The following is a 22,607-nucleotide window of genomic DNA, read 5'->3' as shown; positions in this document are numbered from 1 at the left end:
GAGAACCTTCCACTTGAATTTCTGTACGACCGTCTTGATTGTGTTGGCCGTATGAGGTCGGGCATTGTCATGGAACAAAATGACCCCACGCGTGAGCTTGCCTGGTCGTTTCGATTTCATCGCTTGGCGAAGGTTGGTCAATATAATACTGGACATTCATTGTTGTCCCGTGCTGAAGAAATTCTATCAAAAGGGGGCTGTTTTGGTCAAAGAAGAACGTCAGCAAAACCTTTACTGCATTTGTATGGATGGCCTTGAACTTTTTTGGTGGTGGTGACCCTGGATACTTCCACTGGAGACTTTGTTGTTTCGATTCTGGTTCGAAGTGATGACATCAAGACTCATTTCCAACCACCACTGGTGCTAGAAGCTCATTCCCTTCCCTGGCATAGCACTGCAGATGATCAAGACAGTGGGCCATTCGACATGCTTCCTGTTGTGATTGAAGAATGTGGAGCACCCATTGCGTGCACATTTTGTGCTAGTTCAGTCTTTCTGTCATGTTATTGTGCACACTTGCGACGCTCAAGTTAACCTCGGTGGCTACAGCTTTCACTGTAGCTCTGCAGTCCTGGGTAATGAGTGCATCAATCAGCTGGACGATGTCATCAGTAATGCGATGTGATGTTCCAGACCGTGCATCATCGGATAGCAACACTCGTCCTTCTCTGAAGCGCTTGTGCTACTCCTTGACCCTTGTAACGGACATGCGGTGTTCGCTGTACACTTGTGACATTCTTCGATGAATATCCGTTCCTCCTACTCCTTCCGCCATCAGAAAACGAGCAATACCTCTTTTCTCTTCCTTTGACGCCTCCATTTCACTGTTGCACTGCTCACAACACGACTGATCACGGTGGACGATTGGAGTCTGCCTCTGCTGGCTTTGTACGTCACGTGGCTTGCACACATGACCCTCTAGTGGCGGGTTGTGAACTTTCGTGCTCTTGTTGGAACGCCTATTTGTTACATACGCAACAATATTACCATTCTATCACCGGTGTGCACATTACAGCTTTCGGCTCGTTTCTTTTTGAATTGTGATAATAATATTTTGTTATACTAGAGTAGAACCAATTTCAACCTCGATGTGGGTTTCTGCCACATTCTTGCCATATAATTAGATACATTAGTTATTTAATAATAATGTTATTTGATCATTCATGTAAAGAGAATTTGACACAGATACCATTATGAAAAAAAAATAAAAATCATAGTTCAACAATGGAAGATAACTAATTTTATTGAAATATCAAAGTCAATCAGACAGTATAGTACATGGCACCCGATGGATGTTCAATTTACTATTATTATCACCTTAGTAATTAGTAATAAAACAGAAGTTTTTGATTTGTCACAGGATATGCTTTGATCTAGATCGTCTTAGTCTTTGTATGCAATCTTTGGAGCTAATCGGTATTTTTACTAATAGATCAGTATTTTTACTCATGTTTAACTGCTATCGAAAACATGTGGATTATGCAAAATAGGGGATGACCACATCACACACACAAATATTTTCAACATTGTCCCGAGTACGCTGACGATTGCATGGTTGTCCTACGCCAGTGGTTCCCAACCTAGGGTATTGAAAAGTACTTGCTATTGAGTGAAAACTGTGGTGTCATTAAGAACAAAACCGCTAAAACAAATAATACTGTTCTACAATGGTATGCAGGAAAAACTTGCAGAAGAAACTTAAATTATGAGAATATGGTTATTATTATTATTATTATTATTATTATTATTATTATTATTATTATTATTATTATTATTATTATTATTATTATTATTATTATTATTATTTGAAACTATAAATGAATAATTTTATTCAATTACTGAAGATTTGAGGATTTAATGCTGCACCTGAACTCGCAGAAGCCAGACAAAAAGCACGCATGATTAACGATCTGCCTTAGGAGGGTGCGTAAAGTATGCAAAGTTTACGAAGGGAAGTATCAGCTAAACGAATTTTGGAACCACTGCTCTACGCCGTATATAGGTATTACAGAGGAGTAAATTGGTTAACCTATTCGGTTATCCTCAACCTCTGTAATTTCGCAAATGATAAAGTTATGTTAGTAATCCTCACAGTATAGCTGACCTAAAAGCATGAATTGAAGTTGAAATACTGGTTGTGTTTGTCGTTATTTTAAAGTCTGTAAAGATTGATTTTGCATGTCGTATTAATGATAGAATATCCTGGGATGAGGATAATATACTACTTCATAAATACCTTTCGACTTTACGTCGCTTTTGAATGCCTCGATATGTGCCTTCCTTTGTGAAATATGAGTATATCTTCTCGTTAAGTCTTTTCTATTTACACCTAAGGAAAACATCAGAGTTTTCTCTTTAGTCGCAATCATGTAAGTTGAATTCAATTTTCAAATGTAGTTCCACATCTTATATTACTTAGTAATAAAAAGGCATCCAACTTCGAATAACAGAAATTAATATTTTTTAAATGTACTATATAGTAGAAGGAATTCCTAAAGTAAGATTTGGCCTTAGAACATAAGTAAATTTTTCACAAATATACATTAAAGTAAAATTGGCACATATGTGTAGTTCACTATGAAAAATTTGTATGCTCTATATATTAGCTCGAATTAAAGTTAGAAAAATGTGAAAATAATGACAATTACAAAGTAATACTTTGCCTTATTTATTGAGTTGATGTGTACATTTAAGATAATGAGTGAGAGATGGGAATAAGAATTTAGTTAAGAATTTCGTTCACGTAAACTGTAAAAGATTCTGAGCAGAAAGTTAATCCGTGTGTCTCATTACCTGCAAATTAATAGAGAGAAGGGAAGGGAAGGAGAGGAAGGAGTAATTTTGCGAACAACTAGGTGGCGTGACGGTAGGTTTTATTCATCCTTCCTCTGTCATTCGTTCTTATCATTCCATGCTTTGTTATTGGAATTCCCATCCCATCCTATCCCAGCGGGAATACCAACAGAACACGACCCGCAAATTTGTTGGTGTGCTTAGTAGCTGCTGAATTTAACAAGTGGATAAATTACATCCCATCGATCGAGTGCCTCTGTCAAGAGAATCCGTTGCCTCTTGCCTCCCTCCACAGCTCGACCTCTTTTAGCAAAGTTTCTCGTCTCTCTCACCCTACTTCCACTCCCAACCCTCCATTTGCAAAGAGGATACTTTTTTTTTTTTTTTTTTTGGCCTGACGCTGTGGCAATCTAAACTAGATGTGACATCATGCAGAGATTATTGTGCAGCCATTTTTCTACTCTTTCGTTCTGGTAGGTATCAGTTTCACATTAAACTGGTCTCGTTATCAAGTCGCAATTTTATCAGATACGTGTCGCCTTCCCATCATAGATTGTTAAAAATCTAGAAATAGAAACGGATAAATATATCATGCATTCATGTCATGCATACTTGTTATATATAGCGTATCGTCATGTGTCACGTATCTACTGAATTATCTAAACTGTAGTCACTACTACTACTACTACTACTACTACTACTACTATTATTATTATTATTATTATTATTATTATTATTATTATTATTATTATTATTATTATTATTATTATTATTATTATTATTATTATTTTATAAGATCAGAACAAAAGTTTCGAATAATTCGCTGACAGCTTGTGGTAGGTGTAAAGATAAAATGAATTACATAATGACAAGTAAAAACCTTATTTTTTGGAAATGACGAATCAATAAAACTATGTTGAAGTGTTCAATTAATGTTAATATCTAGTCATAATTTTGACAAACTAAATGAGGTTGAAGAGCAAATAATAGCATTCGAATCAGTGTTTTAATAAGGAAGAGAAAATGTTACCTTGTAACTTTGACGTTGCCTTTGATGTTGCCTTTGTAACTTACCTTCAGATACTAAATATGTAGACTTGAAATGCTATGAACATTACTGGATAAATAATGTGACTTTACTTGTAAATAGTCTCCCAGCATTTAGTGGCAATGTAATAATATGCTGGACTAAGCGCAAAGGTACACATGCCAGAATATGGACAGATAATTCACATAAACATTGCAATTATTAGTCATTTCAAGGGGAAAAAATCATACATTTAATGTACATAGAAAAGACGTAAATGCATTCAGTATATACAATGCCATAGTTATAATGAAAAGATTTTTTGAATAAAACTTAAAGAAAACTAATTGAAGGTAAAAAAAGAAAAACGTCCTGTTCGTCTAATGTACATTTCAACGTTTAATTATTTCAACTAACAAAGCATAACTTTAAAACTTCTGTTTTGATTAGATCCTTAAAGTAAACTTTCGAACGCTATACACAAGGAATATTGGTGATTTACTGTATTTTGCTATCGTTTTTATATGTTAAAATCATACTGGAAAATTTTTCAATTAGATTTAGAAAGTATATTCTCTCAAAGTTTATCTAACAAATTTAATCTCAATGAACTTATAAAAGTTACTATTCAACTACTACTTCGTATATATTCTTTCATTGCCAACTTGTCTGGACAAATCCTATCTCTGTGTGCTCGTTGACATCTTTTACATAACTTTGGAATTTCATTGATGTTTGATAATGTTTGTTTCAACAGATCAATGTTCTTCTTTCATAATGCAATCTCGAGATCTCTCTGATGTAATTCATCTTCGATACATAATCTGATGTTTATATCAACTAACTTCTGAAATTGTTTCCACCACATGGAAACTGTAGGCTTTACAGATAATGCTACGCCGTTGTTGTTTCGTTTCAAAATCTCAATTTATAATAACTTTATAGAGTACTTGTATGGTTTCAATAGGATAAAGGGTTTACAGCCATTAGTTAGGTATTTGAACCTTGGATTTCCAAAATAGTATTTGTCAGTTAGTTTAAACGTAGACTCTATGAATTTACTACCTTACAAATGAAAATAACAATTACTGATTTCTGAATCTTTAATTTATTCTCTCTTAATCTATCTTGAAATTCTACATAATTCATATAGAATCTTATTTTATTATATTAACTGTCCTTACGACATTCTTCTTAAATTTTAGGAATAAACTATTGTTTATTTTATAGCCTACAGACAATTTCGCAACGACCAAATCCTGCATCATCACGTACACTATTTAGTAAAATTTTCTGCTAATTTATTGTCATTTGCTGCCAGTTTCGTATTGGTTTTCGCATTTCTTGAAAATATCAACCAAAGCAGCTATCGATCATCGAAAAAGTCATGCTGTTTCCTAGATGCTCATTTCCAGATGTCGGACCATCACAATTTTGGCCCTGTTCTATCTTCCCATTCTACGGACAAGCACCATACTGACTGGTGAAGTGAGATATCTATCGCTATTTGACGATCGATTCTGTTGTGTCTCGTGTCTCTTAAAGCAGCACAATCACTCTGTTCATGAAGTAGCGATTGGTCATAATGTTTTGGCTGGTTAATATATATTTCATCTTTGATATCTTTTCGTTATTCGCTAATAATATTCTATAAACTTTTAAAATTAACTTTGACATTAACTTTTTTTTAAATTTTCTAAATGTTAACTTGTCAGTAATATCAAAGTTCTTCATTGACATGTTTACGTTCTTCTTTATACAATAAGTTTTCGTTATTACTTCAGAACAATGAGTGAGCAATTTCACAAAACAGCATCATACCCTACTTCCTCGCTCTCTGTTTCGATACCACATTTGGGCAATTTAATTAAATTTCAATGTAATTAAGTACCTGCTTTCCAGGTGGTGACGAACAAACTGTTCACCACAAACTCTTCGCTTAAATTAAAATAATTTTTCTGATATGCCAGCAAACTTGAACTGGAAGTTTTTTTTTTTTTTTTTAAATACAGAACATTTGATCAAGTTTTAATTAAATCAAAATGCGTTCTCAAACACTATTACTTTGATGATATCAAAGCTTACAGTTATTAATTCGTAGGTATCCTTCTTTCATAGACAACATTTTTATGAAGATAATTTATGTGTAACTAGCAGCGTTCACTCCGCTTCGCTGCGGTCACCCCGGAACGCAATAAACTTTGTTACTTAGATAATTTTTACTTTTTCGCTTTCAAGTGATATGATAAAAACCATAGTAGATTAACATTATATCGCCTGTCATTTATGTTAACCCGCCGAGTGACACGGTCATGCGGGTTGCATATAAATACGTTTATTTTTACCTATGATGAACTAACAAAGGATTTGTACGTTATGGACACTTGAATGGTCAATTATCTCAAGACACTGGTAATTAAAAATTAAAGTGATATGATAAAAACAATCTAGGGTCCAAATCCTAATAACCCCCCAAAAATGAAAGAAATTGGTTCAGCCGTATTAGCGTGATGAGGGAACAAAGGATTTGTACGTTCTCTTTTATATATATAGAAGTAGAGATCATGCGTGTTCTGTAGGTAAATATAGAGACAAGTCGGCGGTAGTTCAGTAGCATAAGAACTACTTATAATACATTGAATTGGTTTAAATTTAGTAACAAGACAAAAAAAAATGTTTTTCGATAAAGTAATAATTATTCCAGTAGTCAAATTATCGGAAATCGTAACGATGACTGTGGTAACATTGCGTTAATTTTAGACGTTATTAGAGTGCCTGTGGTATTGGAAGCAATGGAAAACTATATCACAGATTTCCTCTGTTTGCTGCAAATTTAAAGCACTGGTGATTTTAACAAAAAAAAATCTATTAAATGTGGAAACCGGATGGAGGAAAGTTAAACAAGTGGCTAGTTTCAAAGCAATCGTCAGTGAGAAAATCTCAATTGTAACTAAAATTAAAGCAAGAACAGGAATGATGAGAAAAATTTTCGGGAAGAAGATAAGTGTATTTTGTAGATTGTTAAATCATTACGGTAAAAACAGAAGACGTTAGTATGGTGTATTGCACTGTACGCAACAGAACTTAGACATAAGGAAAGAACGACGAAATATGGGGTAGCCGCTGCCTGACGTGATAGCTACCTGCGTTCTCCTTGAAGATAAAGTACAGAATGTTGCAGATATGTCATATCGATGTAAACTCCTAGTTCGCCAGTTTAATCTTGTTGCAGCAAAGCACAAGAATTCGCATTTCTGAATTTCACCCGTTGCTCCAATAGTCACACAGATTTTCAGTTGAATTTAAGTATGAGGACTTTGCTGCCGAGACTAGGTGAAGCATCCAAAAGGGTGAAACAAGGTGAAACCATGTATAGATGCTTTATTCCAATGAGTATGTCAGTTTTCATTTCAAGATGGGAGTGTTCACTGCATCTTCATCGTGAAAAGTTTGAGTAATGGAAACACCTGGCTACTGATAATGTCCAAATAAACATAATGGTTCATGTTCTCACTCACCTGTATAATTGGATTTATGTACATACCAGAAATGCCCTTACACCATCACATAATCTTCTCCATCCTAAATCACATCACACACACACACACTGCACTGAACCTCTTCATGGGCTTTTAGTTCATACGATGTCTTGCACCATTGGAATACAGACAAACTCCCACTTCGACCGATCAGATTAAACGTTTTCAGTTAGCAACAGTTCATACGAAATCGCTAAAGTTGTGTTCTGAAGCGCAAGGTTAACAGCTTCATACGCTCCACACAGAAATTGCCATTTTTGTGAACTTCGACTTAAAATGTCCACTACATGACATTTCTCTCCAGCGAGTTCCCTTCGTAATGTTCTGTCAAAAGGTGGTTTGTGTTCATAGAACTATATACATATATATAACCCGTATTCACAGACTGCAGTAATTTCCCACTTGAAGACGATGTTACTTGATTAATCACGATACATGTTGTTAACCTCTGTGGGTCATTTTGCGACATCAATTCTGGCACCGTTTTGAGGTTTAAATGCAAGTTGAACCGTAAACATGTTGGAAAGTTCGCTTTGACACACCAACAAATGGAATAATTTTACTTACTGTGTACCCATGAGTACGCCCAAACACAATGTCTCTCTTTGCCATACTGTCACATTTTTGCTTTGTCCCATTTTGATAATTCCATATAACAGATTGACACTCAATTAGTTAACTGCAGTTGTCTTGCGTTAGTGGGGATCTGTCATTTAGTCACTCATTACCAATTAACACGTTGGCCGCCATGTGCATAATTCTGATGCACAAATAGTGGGGTACAAAATACCCCGAAATATGGCTTGGCGGCTAACGTAAATTCTACCAATAACAATAAAAATGTACCAATGTTGGTCTTTTATTCGGTATGCTTAAGAGGCCAGCAAAACTAGAAGACTCAAATGATAGGCGATATTAAAGAAAACAATTTTAACGTCAAGTCTAAGAGATTAGTGGAAAGCTGAAATGCATCGAAGCTCCTCCTATATAGGTGAAGAGTTCTTTGAATGGAGCTACTCTAACCATGTATGCTATCATGTCTGCGACTTTATCATGAATAACAAGTTGGAACAAAGGGGAAATGTGAGGCAAATCTAACACAGAGACGTTTAACACGATGCGGAAAATTTACGCCGAAATTTAAATGAGTTGTTCAATGTGTTTTATGAGGTATGAGTGCTTCAAGATCATAAGAATTTCACTGGAAGACTAGTCATGAGAAATGGGTCATTCATACTATGCTGATAGTGGTCTTGGCAGACTTTGACAAGTTGTTGCATCTGCTCCTGAGTCAGTAGCCTGCTCCGGCAACAAATTGGGTTGAAGTCACAAGTGGGGACTTCCTGCACTCTTCCATATGATATACTGATGTTGGCAGTAATGCTGTGAATTGTTATCTGTTAATATTCATGAACAAGTTGTCGAATGGTATTAACATTTTCAGAATAGAGTTCGTTGAAACATACGTATCTGTTATGGATTTACCCACTTTAACGCACAATTTCACGTTCGTTCTTGATTCTAACTCGATGTTCATGATTAAATTGCAAAGGCAATAATATATGCGGTCAGCATAGCACCAATTGCAGAACCCGACGTGCTTATGGGAATGTCACTTAGTACACTGATTATGAAAGTTGTTGTTTCCTGTGAGTGTTAAAGCAACTCTGCCCTGCAATTTGTTAACGAATTATAAAAATAATATCAAAAACTTTTGATACTATATGAATGGCATTCTGTAAGTTGTTGCACGGGTCATAGTGTCTCACATCTGTACACATGTCTAGTTAGCGTAGACGCCTTTAACGCAAGAGAGACTGTTTAAATTTCAGGATAGATCATGTATCTTGCGTCTCATGTTAAACTGTAATTACATGTCTTGTGTACCATCAAAGCTGAAACTAGTATTTTACTCCAAATCAATTAATCAACTTAATAATATTTAATATTTGGCATACGTCTTTTCAGTTGAACAATGTTGATGTCGCCCAAAACTTACTTACTAGATTTAATATCTAACTCTGTAACCATACATACTTTTAAAAAGTGTGTTTTCAAACATTTTTATATATCATTTACAGCAAAAGTTCGTGCATTCCTGTAGCTAAACTTAGCGTTTAAATAAATCTAACAATCTATTTAACAAAATTGAGCCCTAAAAAATTAGCATTGGTCTTTCATACTTTAGAAAGGAAACTCTACTTGCATTTTTGTCAACTCGGAATTTGGTATTATATAATATTAGGTTGATATTCGTATATCGCAGTTTCAAGGATATAACAAAGTACGTAATGCTTTATACACGGCGACATTAAAATAAGTTTATTTTGACGTCACGGTTTATTTGTCGACAAAACGGCACAAATTCAGAAGACAAAAGGAAATAAATTAAGGGCAAAATTTGATATTCAATTTGGAATGTATTTCCTCTTTCAACTGTTGATTTAACTGTTATTTATTTCATTTATCCATGACTCCATTATATTTCGACATATAACCATTACTTCAGTCTTAAAGTTGCAATATTTGTTTCTTATTCGTTTCCGCAACAACGAAGATGCATTGAAAATCTTATTCTCAAATAATCCGACAGTAAGAAGGTCTTTGTTTTTATTTATGTAATTTTCTATCTTAGAATTAATGCTGATATTAAGAAAGAAGCTGATTTTATTCTTATCTGTATTAATCAATTCGATTTCTTCTAAAATGGTTTATTTATACTTAAGTAAAATGAGAATGCTGTATAAGAACATAAATATATCTTAAGTAGTTTAACAAAGTAAGTGAAAATTCTTGTCTAGTCAATATTAGTAATTAACAATACTAAAACTTATATTATTATTTTACAGGTGTTCCTCCGCCTTGGTCCTATCCTGCACCAGAAACAAAAAGTAAGTATTCATAATTTTCCTGCTAATACGACAATAAGTATTTCTTTGCTGAATATTTTGTGTCATAACGAACTAAATTTATTTTTCATCCAAAGTATCTAATAACAGTAAATTCAATCATGGCAACGGAAGACGAAGCTTAGGTACATGTGCATGGTTAGAAACTTCAAATATTAAAATGTACAGTTAAAATTTTAAGTAATTGTAATTTTAAGTGTTTTATGGTTTGGGAAGTATCATCACGACAATACAAAATATAGCAAATTAAGCCTACCGAAAACTAATCCAATCTTATTGTTACTCATAATCTATCTCTTGTGATGAATTATGAATGGAGTTCCTATATTTGTATTCTGAGACCAGGACATTCTATGAAAACTTACAGCATATTTATATCCTTGCTTTCTCCGTTGAAATGTCAAATTATATATACACACAGGGTGTTTCAAAACAAGACCGACAACCTTTGGGAGATGATTCCTGACACCAAGATAAGACGAAAAGTATAGACCGACCTGGGTGCATAAATGCTTCGTTTCGGTGTTATAGGCTGCCGAAAACATGAAAAAAAGAAATTTAAAGTTCCATAGCTCCAAAATTATGCGACTTACCGTGGTCGGGTTAAGACTTCACTTAGCAACTAATATGTGTCCTACCCAAATATCCATGTTTCAAAATCCTGCGATGCTTCCGCAACAGTTTTTATAGAGTGAGTTTAGCTACAGGCATATAATTTGAAGTACTCGTCAACAACCTCTATAGAAATTGTTGCGGAGGTTTCTGAAACTTCGATACTTGAATAGAGCACATGTATATATATATATATATATATATATATATATATATATATATATATATATATATATATATATATATAATTTCCCTTGCCGAAAATAATTAATAAAATGAAAGAAGGAGTTTGAGGAATGTCTGGAGAACAGGCACCTTATACACATTGAGATGTTCAGATAAAATTAAGGGCTTGCCCCGACTAAACCAGAAACGTCTATGAAGCATTTCACTGATGATAGATGTAAAAAAATGTCAGTGCATATGAATGAATCTGTATGTCTAGCGTAGTGTTACATTTCTACACCGATAAGTGGTAAATCACAAATATTATTATTTACGAGGAAGCAAACAATGGGTGGGTTCTGACATTTTAAATGAGAATATTAGAACTTTACGTACTTACTGAAGATATGTTCCATACTTTGTTATTGTTAATTTTTAAAATAATTCCTAACTTACTATTTCTTACTCTCTCTTACCACCTTTGCTTCGATATCTGTCGACAGACAAATGGAAGGTGGAGTCATTCTCTACTACTTCCCGTCTTATCGTACTGTAGTTTGGAAAATCTTTTTAAAAAATGAGTTAAAATGTATTTGATTCAGAAATAATGTATAGGTCTAATATTTTATTATTTTCGTGAAAATTAACATAGATAAAATAAAAATTATTCTTCTATTTCATCTTTATTTTCACATCCTTACTCTGATGAGCACCTATGCTTCATTTGATACGTTAAACTAGAAAATCTCCTTAACTTGTATCGGAACGAATTTTCAAGAAGATAAAGGTAATCCTGGAAGGATAACGTATTTATTAAGAAGAAAGATAGTATGAGTATTGCTATTTATGGACCGACATGAATTGGTTAATTGTGTAATCAAATATACTGATACAGTGAACTTTTCCCTCAAAATATATGATTAAATATGGAAAGACGAGATAAGAAAATCACTAATTAAACTTTATTAAATTTTAAAAATCATTAATTGCATCCAAAATTATAAAGCTCATAATTGAATAATCTCAAATAACCCACAGTGTTTGTTTAACGATACCTATAGATTATGAAAGTTTAATGAGTAGAAAATGCAATTAGTGCTTAACAATGATCGTTGTATGAAACAGAAACTTAAATATTGTTCGAGAATGTGAAAATATAGGCGCGACTATTGATTATGTTAGCGTCTTAAATGTAATACATGAAGCTTCATCCGGTATACTTTCAGAGGCATTACTTTGAGATATGTACACTCATGTCCAAAATTATTGGCGCATGTCTATAAATATGTTGTTGTAGGAATAAAATTTGATAACGAATTCGCCCGATATTTCTTATAATGTTAGTATGTGTATAATCGGAAAGACATGTATGTGGCAAATTTCATGTCAAAAGAGCAGTGAATAAGAACAATAAAACGAAAATAATACTTTCTTGTCCATTTAGCAACATTTTGTTTTACTCATTCTAATTTTCGTATTTATAATTCTTTTCCTATGAAATTTACCACAGATATACATTTCCCGATTATACACATAGTATCAGTATTAAAAGTACCCTGCAAAAGCATTATCAATTTATATTCATGCGACAATCATTTTGGAGATGAGTGTCTATTCCTCTTTTGTAATTTTTTCCAGAATGAAATTCAATGGGAGTCAATTCAAATATCATATTCTTAGTTAATTGTTTTAATTAACTAGGAATATGATATTCGAATTGGCTCCCATTTAATTTAATTCTGAAACTTGGTAATTTTCTGTAACTAATTGATAAGCAACAAGTTCTGACGCCAAGTTAAATGAGAATATATGGTCTGCTATTTTTTTTTTTTGTGCAGTTTCGATCTCGTTTATAGTGTGTTGTTGCAGATGTGAATTTACCACACCTGTACATAATAGTTACAAGTAGTGTGTACGTCATTCTTAGGAGTGTATATTTTGAATTCTTTTTAATTTTACATCCCATCTTTGTGCCCTGCAGGTGAAAGAAGAGGAATTATATATGAAACCCACAAACACGATATTATACACCATGTTCGAGTATTATATCTTTGGTAGGAATATATCACCATTATTATAAGACAAAATACAATGGATACCGATTCTTAGTAAATCATGTATATATATAAGCATGCAATACAAAAATTAATAAACAATCTGTTAATAGAGATAAAGCTATCAGTTATCAGCAACCAATGACATTTTTCATACAATAACTATTGATTTTTCTAGATTTTTCTGAAAAACTACGCATAAGACTTTGCCCTCAATCGTATCATTGTTTTCAGCCTGATGTCATGTATTGATTGACTTAAGTTTCATATTTTCTCAATATTATAGTAAAACAAAAATCAAAATGTTAGAATCTACCATAATTTAGATTATACGTGATAAACCGTACTATATATTGTCTTTCAACAGATGTCATAATGCAAAGCTTAATTAAAGTGTGCTACCCTATAAGTTTTATCTTAGTTGGTAGCTTCATTGTCGTACAGCACCAAATGTTAGGTTTTCAATTAAATTGCCTTTTCTTATCTTCTCAGAAACTAAGCATAAAGATTTATACTCACACATATTATTTTGTTTAGCTCAATCAGATCTATCAACTGATGTATCTCTTGTTGGGGCATTCTTGTTGGGCCCTTATACGTTATTAATATTGTAGAAATTTAATTCACTAATACCATAATGATAACTATAATAAAGTTACATATATCTAGTCGAAATTAAATTATTTTGCGTTGATTTATTTCAATGCACATTTTTATGTACTTTACTTAAAATTTGAAGATATATATATATTGTAAATTGTGATAAATTGTAAAATTAGATATACATGCTCTATTAACAATTTCGGAACAAGCAAAACAGTTTTAATTCTATACAGTATTGGCAACTATATTTCAATTTCAATTGGAAAATTCAAGCTATTTGTCAATTATATGTATGTTTATCCGGTGATGGTGAAAACAGCAAGAAAGTATGTGTTTGTTCAGTTTGTAATGGCTAAATTAGGAATTTGCTAATATTTTTATTCTTTATTTGAATTCCAAATATTTTTACGATTTTTTTCCTATTAATTAATACATGACTTGAATGGTGACCAAATTACTAAAACCGATTATATAAATACAGGATAACTAGATCTTCTTACAGATTTAGAAAGTTTGCTTAGAATAATCTGCAGAAAACAGAAACAAAAAGAATAATTTACAATTACATAAATTCTAAATGTAAATCATTATTATTCTTTCAGTTCAAATTTTGAATAGTTCTCTTCAGAACATACACTAGAGCAGAGAAAGACTTAGTTCTCCACTTTTTTCCTATATTGGCAATAGCTCAGCCTCCATCAGCAATAACTCTTGGTTACTTCATAACCTATAACCTTTTCCCTGAAATTTGCCTCACGATTCTCCGAGAAAGAGCTGAAAACGATGAACGCAGAATTTTAAAACAACTCTCTGTGTGGATTTAGACGTTGAGGCGATTAAGAAACGGGTTCTTGGCAACGCAAAAGTGAGTTGAATGTCGACAATTCATATTAATTTTTCTCCGTTGATTTTTTCTCAATACTGCCATAAGTAGAGTTGATTTGATTTTGGAATGTAAAATCATGTGGTGGAAAAAAGGAAATGTATCGAAAGGAAAGGAGACAATTGAAGCAGTCATTGCAGAAAGGGCGTATGATATAAAAACATGCTCTCGAGAAGAATGAAAAGAAGAAGTAGTTTAATTCGTACGTGTGGCATATAAGGTACGCAAATATTTTGTGCGAAACAAGAGTTCTCAATTGTTGTTCATTTTTCTAATAGACAAGCTTGAAATTTTGCACATATGCCTTTTCTACACTGACTGAACTGAGAATGGAGGAACGAAATAATACTAGTTAGTAATCTACGAATATTATACGACCTACAAAGAGTACGAACAATCTACTATTGCGTAAATTCCTTTGAAAAATAAATAAAGACTAACTTAATGTAACCTAAGGCAATTTAGTTGAGGTTTGAAAGAAGGTACTCTAATAAATCTTTAACATACAAACGCCTTTAAAGAGCACTCTCAAATACAATGGCCAATATAATTTATTTTAAGACCAACAATACTGTAGTTTATTATTAATAATAAACGCTAAGATTTTTGTTTTACATGGGTTCATTACTTATCATGTAATTTACAGTAGAAAACATTGCAAGTTGACTGGGTAAATATGCCAATAAAGCCACGTGAGGAAAGTCAAAAAAACGGGCTCGAAGCACACAACGAATAAAATAAACAAAAGTCATTGTTTAATTCATAATATGAAAATTATCACATTTTTCTGGATATCAATCTTTTTCTTCATTCCACTTCATCTCCACTGTCGTCACCCATGTGTTGCTGTACATCTTCATGAGTTCTCAGCCACTGCTGCAATCTATGATAAGACTCGGAATATCCGATCACATAATTCGTAAGCTTCTTCAAATCAGCGATCGTCTTGTTGATAGGAACACAACCACTTTGATAAGCCTTCATGCCAGGTAATGGTGGAGCAGTAGACTCTGCAGCAAAAGTAAAGGTATAAGTTTCTGGGCCATCTATGAAAGTGTGAACAATAAGGTTTTCTTTCTATGTGTGGTTATATTCAAAATGTCGGTATGCGGTAAAATGGAAAGAAATCCTTTGATTTTGTTTCACATCAAGGTGAAGAGACTCGTTACTGAAGCATGTTTTCTTGCACTTCTTCGGCCACCATGTTTTGAATGATTTAATGTCTGTTGTGGATACGTCTTTCACGCTAAATCGACCAATAGTATTTGCACACTCAATCAACTGGCCGTATTGTTCTACGGTGTATATTCTACCACATCGAAAAAGCAACTTCTTGACACAGCCAAAATCTCTGTGGCATGGTAAATATGAATGTCTCCGAATGGGGAAATAATGAGTGATGTTTCGGAATCGGCCTCTGTCGGCTCGATTTAACAGAAAAAGAACAGTTGTGTAGTTTTTATTCTGACCTACACAACCATCACTGAATAGAACCAAGTTCTGAATGTTCGACTGTAGTTCATTCTCAAAGTACTCTAATACAAAAAGAGCAAACTTCATCTGGAGTTTTATTCCCTTGGTTCTCGTGATAAATATAAAATTTAGTTGTGCTTGTTTTCGCGTTATGAACACAAAAGACAAAACACGATTATTGGCGAAGATAGAAGATCTCCTGCACGGGAATACATGGCAAGGGTAGTCGAAAGACAGAATGGCTGTGCTATTGTCGTTATTTTCTTGAGCATCTTTCAATTTAGAGTAAAGTTTCTTCGTTCGCCTTCCATGAATTATTAAATCAGCAGCTGCATTTCCTTTAGCTGCAGCACTCAACTCTTTATCCTTCAATTTTAAAGAGAAATTCTCGCAAGTGGAACAAAGATCTACCTGCGGCCGTCCAAAAGAGTGTCCGAAAGCCTCATTATAATACTACAGACAATATTTCTATTTTACGATCTGAGCAAGATTCAGATGTTCCTTTCTAAACGTATCGTACAAGTAAACATAACGATATAATTATTACGACTTACTCTGTCGTACTAGGCATCTAATCACAAATACACATTTTAGCGGGAAAAGTGTAACAAATGACTTTCTACAGCGCTTCAATATAAGAGTTTCCTTCAATAGCAGTACGTGTTACAAACTGCGTTCAGTGCAAAAAGAGCGCATGTGTTACCTATGTGCCCTTGTTGCACTGAACGCAGTTTTTAATATTCAAAATAACTGCCTTCAGAAGACGATACCTCAGAACTCTTTGTGGCAAATAACGGGTCTACCTACTGTATGTAGATAGTGAATCTAGTCTTACCTCAATTTCGACCAAAATATTACATGTGCCCTTTCTGCAATGACCGATTCAATTTTAGTATAAACAAAATATTATATTCTTCTGTCACGTTCAAGTTAGCTCTTACTTATAAACGAATAAAATATATAAGTTTAAAGTAAGTTTACGCAAACTTTAATTCTTGTTTTTAAGTTTCATTACATTCAGGGCCAGTCTTAGAGGAAGGACGCGACATATGTCCCCCATATCACCCGTTACAATCATAACATATTTCCTCAGATCATTTTCCTATTGTCTTTATGTTGATGAGTGTGCCACATTTACCGCATTCTTCGCAATAGTATAGATACGAAACGAAAAATTCTAAACCACGTCAACACATTATAATAATCTTGAAATTTTGAAATGCAATAATTGGTGCAATACTGATCAGTGGTATAGCTAGGAACGTATCATGGAGGGCACCCGGAACTTTACCAAAACGGGAAGTGCTTCATATTTATTATTACTTTCCGTTTCACTACTTATTTCTATAGAGCAAAAATAGTAACAGATATTGATATGCGGCTTTTTGCACTCGCTTCATTGTCCAAAGAATAGGTTCCATTTTATTCATTAATCCTATATCCAAACAGCAAGTGCTTGAAATTAGCAATTTCTGGTTTCAACACTTAAAGGAGCAGTTCGAGTTAAAAACAAGTTTGTGCAATAGAGAGAGTAACAAAAAATAAGATACCCGTATTTTTTATATCTTGATAGGCCGTCTCGTTCAGCTTCTACAGACATTTGTTTTTGATGAATCGTAAATAGTGACGTCACTGGTGGGATACGCGAGAAACTCAATGTGAGTCAGCAACCACTCCCTTGTACGTAGCTGATAAACCTTTAATAGTGCATTGGATTTAATAGATTGTGTTTTGGATTTGTTAGCAGTCTTGCTCTGTTGAATTCTTGAGGGAAGTTTTTGTTATGTTTTTTCCTATAGCATTAGCATAAAAAAGAGTACAGAGAGAGCAGTAATTACGTTTGTTGTGCAAAACAGTGTTTCTTCCAGACATGTTTTTAGGGTGGCACTGTCTCCCGGAGCTCTGAGAGACTCCCCCGGAGGAGACCAAAATATTACGTGTATAATGTAATAAATATAATAGTACTGTGTAAAAATAATGTGCCTCGCCGAATACTAAGTGTCCCTTTGCTCCCCTCCCCCCGGATTTTTTTCTAAAAGAAACACTAGTGTGAAGTAGAAAACACGTGTTAGTACAGCGCGTGCTGTGTCTGTGAAGTGAAGTAGAAATGCCTAACACCTGCTGTTTTCGGTTGTAATTCTTGTACAATTGAAGCTAAGGACGTAAAGTATCTTTTCTTACGTTTCTAAGTCGTGAGAAATCACCAGATCGATATAAATTATGGCGCAAGAAAATCAATGGGAAAAAATGTACCAAATAAAATCACTCGTGTTCCAAACATCTTGAAGAGCCTGCCTTCGAGAACTCAAGTCTACTGAAAGAAACGTTAATGCCAGTGGCTTATCTAGGCTAGGGCCAAGGGCCTAGGCCCCCCAGTTTTTGAGTGACAGAATTGTTTTAAGCTATTATTTAGACATTTTTGAAAATTTTTAGTAAACATGATATACATATCATCATTTAGATTCTGACTCCCCCCTCCCTGAGTTTTTACCGTCTAGATCCACTTCTGGCTAATGCCAGGAGAATTATTTACACGCAAACTGAGAAAAAATGCTTTTCCAAGTATATTATTGAAAGGTTTAAAATCCGAGCCATTGAACAAGCACCGATCTATGTCCAATTACCAACGTACAAATATCGTACAAGACGCAATTGACGGTTGTAGTCAAGACGAGGCATTAGAGGGTAATAGAGACGATGTCACTCATGATTCTGATACTGCTTTAGAAATAAGCTATACAATGTGAATTAGGGAGTGAAATATACCGGCTTGTAGAAGGAATCAGTGACGATGACTGTTCCTCAAGACATTGATTCATCGTTTAATTTCTCTGTATCATGTGACAATTATGAAACGGGTGATGAGAGTTGTTCCGCGGACAGCTATGAGAATAACAGAAATTTTACCGGTGAAGTGTTTTTCGTATTCTGGCAAACTTTACAGATGTTATTTCATTTTTGCCTCATATGTTGCGCTCCTGTACATACCTTGAAGCACAAAATTATAGGGTCAGCGTTAAAAATTGCAACAAAACGTGAAAATGAACATACTTATGTTCGGGAATCGGAAGAATGCTTAAAGAAAAGGTACTTAGGTGTTGCAGCAATCTCGTCCGCCATCTATTTCTATATTGGTTTCGATTTTTTTTTTTTTTTTTTTTGAAACGCTGAACTCATGCTTTATAGGATACGTTTTATAATATTATAAAAACGTTTGTACAGCCCACCATCAGATATCATTTTCTTCATGCAGATGATATTTGTAAGTCTTTGCAATCAGTTCTGGAAAAGGAAACCGCATTTAGAACGTACCACAGCACCTCTCACAAACGAAATGCTTGGCACTGTATAGTGTGTAAGCCTGCTCTCGCTACTTGCCCACCTATGACGTCATCACAAAATCTTTCTTCCTCTGTTACTCGTTAACGACTGAACGTATCGCGATCAAACAAACACCATTCCTTTTAGAATTTTCAATTCTACAAATGGAAATAAATTGTAAAAAATGCATTTCTAAGTCGAACTGCTCCTTTAAAGCCATAGAACAAAAATGTCATAAATATCGAAAAGTAGTTTTCTGAAATGATTTAGAGTCTAAAAACAACACACAATCACAACCCCAATACTCTACCGACACAAGAAATAGTTGAAATTTACTGCTACTTTCCGATTTCAGTACTGATTTCCGTAGAGTGGTAAAAGATATTGAGATGCATTTTTTGAAATTGATTCAGGTTTCCAAGATAAGGGCCATAACACTCTACTAAAGCAGGAAGTGATTGAATTTTACTACCACCTCAGGTTTCGGTATTGATTTCCATAGAGGAGAAACGGTAAGATATTTCGAGATTCAGTTTCCTGCAAATTGATTTAACTTCCCAAGAATAGGTTTCGCCTTTTCTATTGACGTTTATTCAAACCAAAAGTGGTTCAAATTAGAGACTTCCGGTTTCAGCATTTTCACCATAGAACAAAAATACTAATATTTAGCGACAAGTGGTTTTCTACAATAGATTAAAACTCGAAGTGGTTGAAATTTAGTACCACTTTTGGTTTCAATACTGATTTTCGTAAAACAAAAACGGTAAGAGATATCAAAATGAAGTTTTTATACAATCAATTCAACGTCTTGGTTCAAGTTCGTAATTTCTGGTGTCAACGTTTATCACAATAGAGAACGAGAACATGAACGGGTGATGAGAAACGGTTCCTTTTTTGCAATCATTTTATTGTCCAAAGAATAGGTTCTATCTACTCCCTTAACCATCTGTTCAACCCAGAAGTGGTTCAAACGAACGTTTTCCGGTTTCAACCTTTATTGCCATAGAATAAAACAGTAATTAATGGCTTTTTGATATGAATTTAGCGTCCAAGGAATTTAGCGTCTATCTTTGATTTTATTAATCTATTGCAACCAGAAGTTATAAATGTACTACTTCAAGTTTAGGTATTGAATTCCCATTGTTTGGAAATCTGCTGTAGTGTCACACTGTGAAATGAAACTCACTTGTTAAAAAAAAAAAAAAAAAATCAAGTAATTCTTGCAACTCAAACCTTTCCGAAAGTATACTGCAACCAGAAAGTCAACAAAGTAACGTGGGTTGCATACAACCAAAGGGTATGAACACTTGAAACTAGCTTTCGGGGAAAGAGTTAACACTTGGGGTCACTCGGTCGAAAAAGTGTAACACGCTTTCTCAGACCAGCCACCCTGAATGACGTTTTCATGGCTTTTCCTCATTCACACCAGGCAAATACCGGGGTGGTATATAACTTATAGGTCCCAGGGCGCTTCCTTCCTTCCCCAATTCTTTCTCCCTTCCCTTTCCCCGGATTGTGTGCTCGCCGTGGGACGTCATCCCTCAAATCGTGTTGGGCTAAATGGCCTTAGATGTCGAAAGCCCAGAAATCTAAAAATCCTAAAAATCCTAAATGATTTAACACTGGTGATGAATGTTTAGGTCATTGGTGATATCAACATTTGTCAGAATATCCTGCCCTTTTTCTATGATCGGTCGCCCACTGCGTGAAACATTTTCGAAATTGAAATTTCCAAGACGAAAGCAACTGTTTTAATGAATTTTATATCTGTGTATTCTGTTTGAAGTGCCTAAACATCCGCAGTCTACAGACAGCGAATCACCTGGTACAGAAGAAGTCCTGTTCCCATACATTATTTCCGAGAGAGTTGTATAACAGTACCAATCACAAATCCTTGCGACATCAAGAATTACGAATCGCTGCCGCCGGGCAGAACGACAGACTCGGACCTGTACTGTCGACAATTGGCGTGAGTGCACCTAGTAATTCAAAAGAGACGGCCAGAACTGGTCAACAGAGAAGGTGTCGTACCTACGCTGGCAACCCCAGAATGTATACATATTTAAAGATCTCTCAGGAATTGAAAAAACTTGGCTTGGATGTTTTAATGAATCTACCGTATAGCCCGGATCTGACAATGTCAAACTATCATTTGTTTCCGTCTCTGCAGAACTTCCTAAATGTTGTGAAGTTAATTTAAAAAGAGGCCTGTAAAAACCACCTGTTATAATTTTTTTGACTAGAAAAAGCAGAAGATGTCTAGCGACAGGGTTATGGTCTTGCTGGAAAAATGGCAGAAGGACATGAAACAAAGTGGTGTGTATGTGGATTCATGAAGTTACTTTCAAATAACATTAAATATAGTCTCAATTCTGACCTCCAAAGGCTCAATACGTTTTAGGCAGCCTGATACATATAACGTGTTTTGATTCAACTGTTCTGTCTTAACTCTCCATACCCCGCGTGGTCAATTGTAACATCAAGGCACGCGCGCAAAGTCTCACTCCCCAATATTTATTTATCTTATTTTAATATGTATTTTTTGAACCGATATTAAATTGTTTAATATTTTCTTTGCAATGTTTTTGACAATTGCCCACGTGTATTTTATAGCACAAACTCCGTTAACAGTTCTAAGAAAACTAAAATTTCTCTATCCGCGTAGTATACGCGGAGTGTGACTCCGCAGCGCGTGCTACGGTGGGTTAAAGGAAAGTGTTATTTTTGAAGTCCACTGTAAATTTAAAATATAGAGAATAAGGTAGTAATATTGAATAGGGTTGTAATGGAGGAATCGCTATAACTTCTAACTCAAGAGAATATTCGACGTTCTTTCTTCATGAAATTACTGTCAAACCTTATGCCACTTCTTTACAATATATATATTGTTGTAGTGATTTCGGATACCACAAAACTAGTTACCAATTTAGCTCAATTTGACATTTTATTTTCTAGTATTTTGTCACATGTGGATTGATGTATGAAATTAGGTTCTTACTTATAACTCACACTATAAGTCACTGCAATATATTGATCAATTTCCCTGAGACATGGAGAAGGTGATAATATTTTAATTCGTATAATGATAAGCATATTTCAAAAACCATACTCATGAGAGATGTATGCAGGTATATCGGTCCTTTCGGTCTTTCGGTCCTTGATACTGTCAAGTTTGTATAGCATCTCAAGCAGTGCCTTTTTCTGGCTGTATACCAGAGCTTAGTTTCG

General features: G+C 34.4%; 1 protein-coding gene across 1 annotated transcript in view; it reads left to right on the top strand.

Moving 5' to 3' along the window:
- Alk (Anaplastic lymphoma kinase) overlaps positions 1-22,607 on the top strand; it is a 1,262,077-nt gene that overhangs the window by 829,381 nt on the left and 410,089 nt on the right. Inside the window, exon 10 of the mRNA XM_081725826.1 lies at positions 10,209-10,250. Within this exon, the coding sequence (XP_081581952.1) occupies positions 10,209-10,250 (42 nt within the window). The remainder of the gene's footprint in view (positions 1-10,208; positions 10,251-22,607) is intronic.

The sequence above is a fragment of the Thermobia domestica genome, chromosome 9 (genome assembly GCF_964235325.1).
Source record: "Thermobia domestica chromosome 9, izTheDome1.hap1.1, whole genome shotgun sequence".
Classification (NCBI taxonomy): domain Eukaryota; kingdom Metazoa; phylum Arthropoda; class Insecta; order Zygentoma; family Lepismatidae; genus Thermobia; species Thermobia domestica.
The sequence above is the reverse complement of the archived record's forward strand: the minus strand, read 5'-3'. Positions and strand labels throughout refer to the sequence as shown.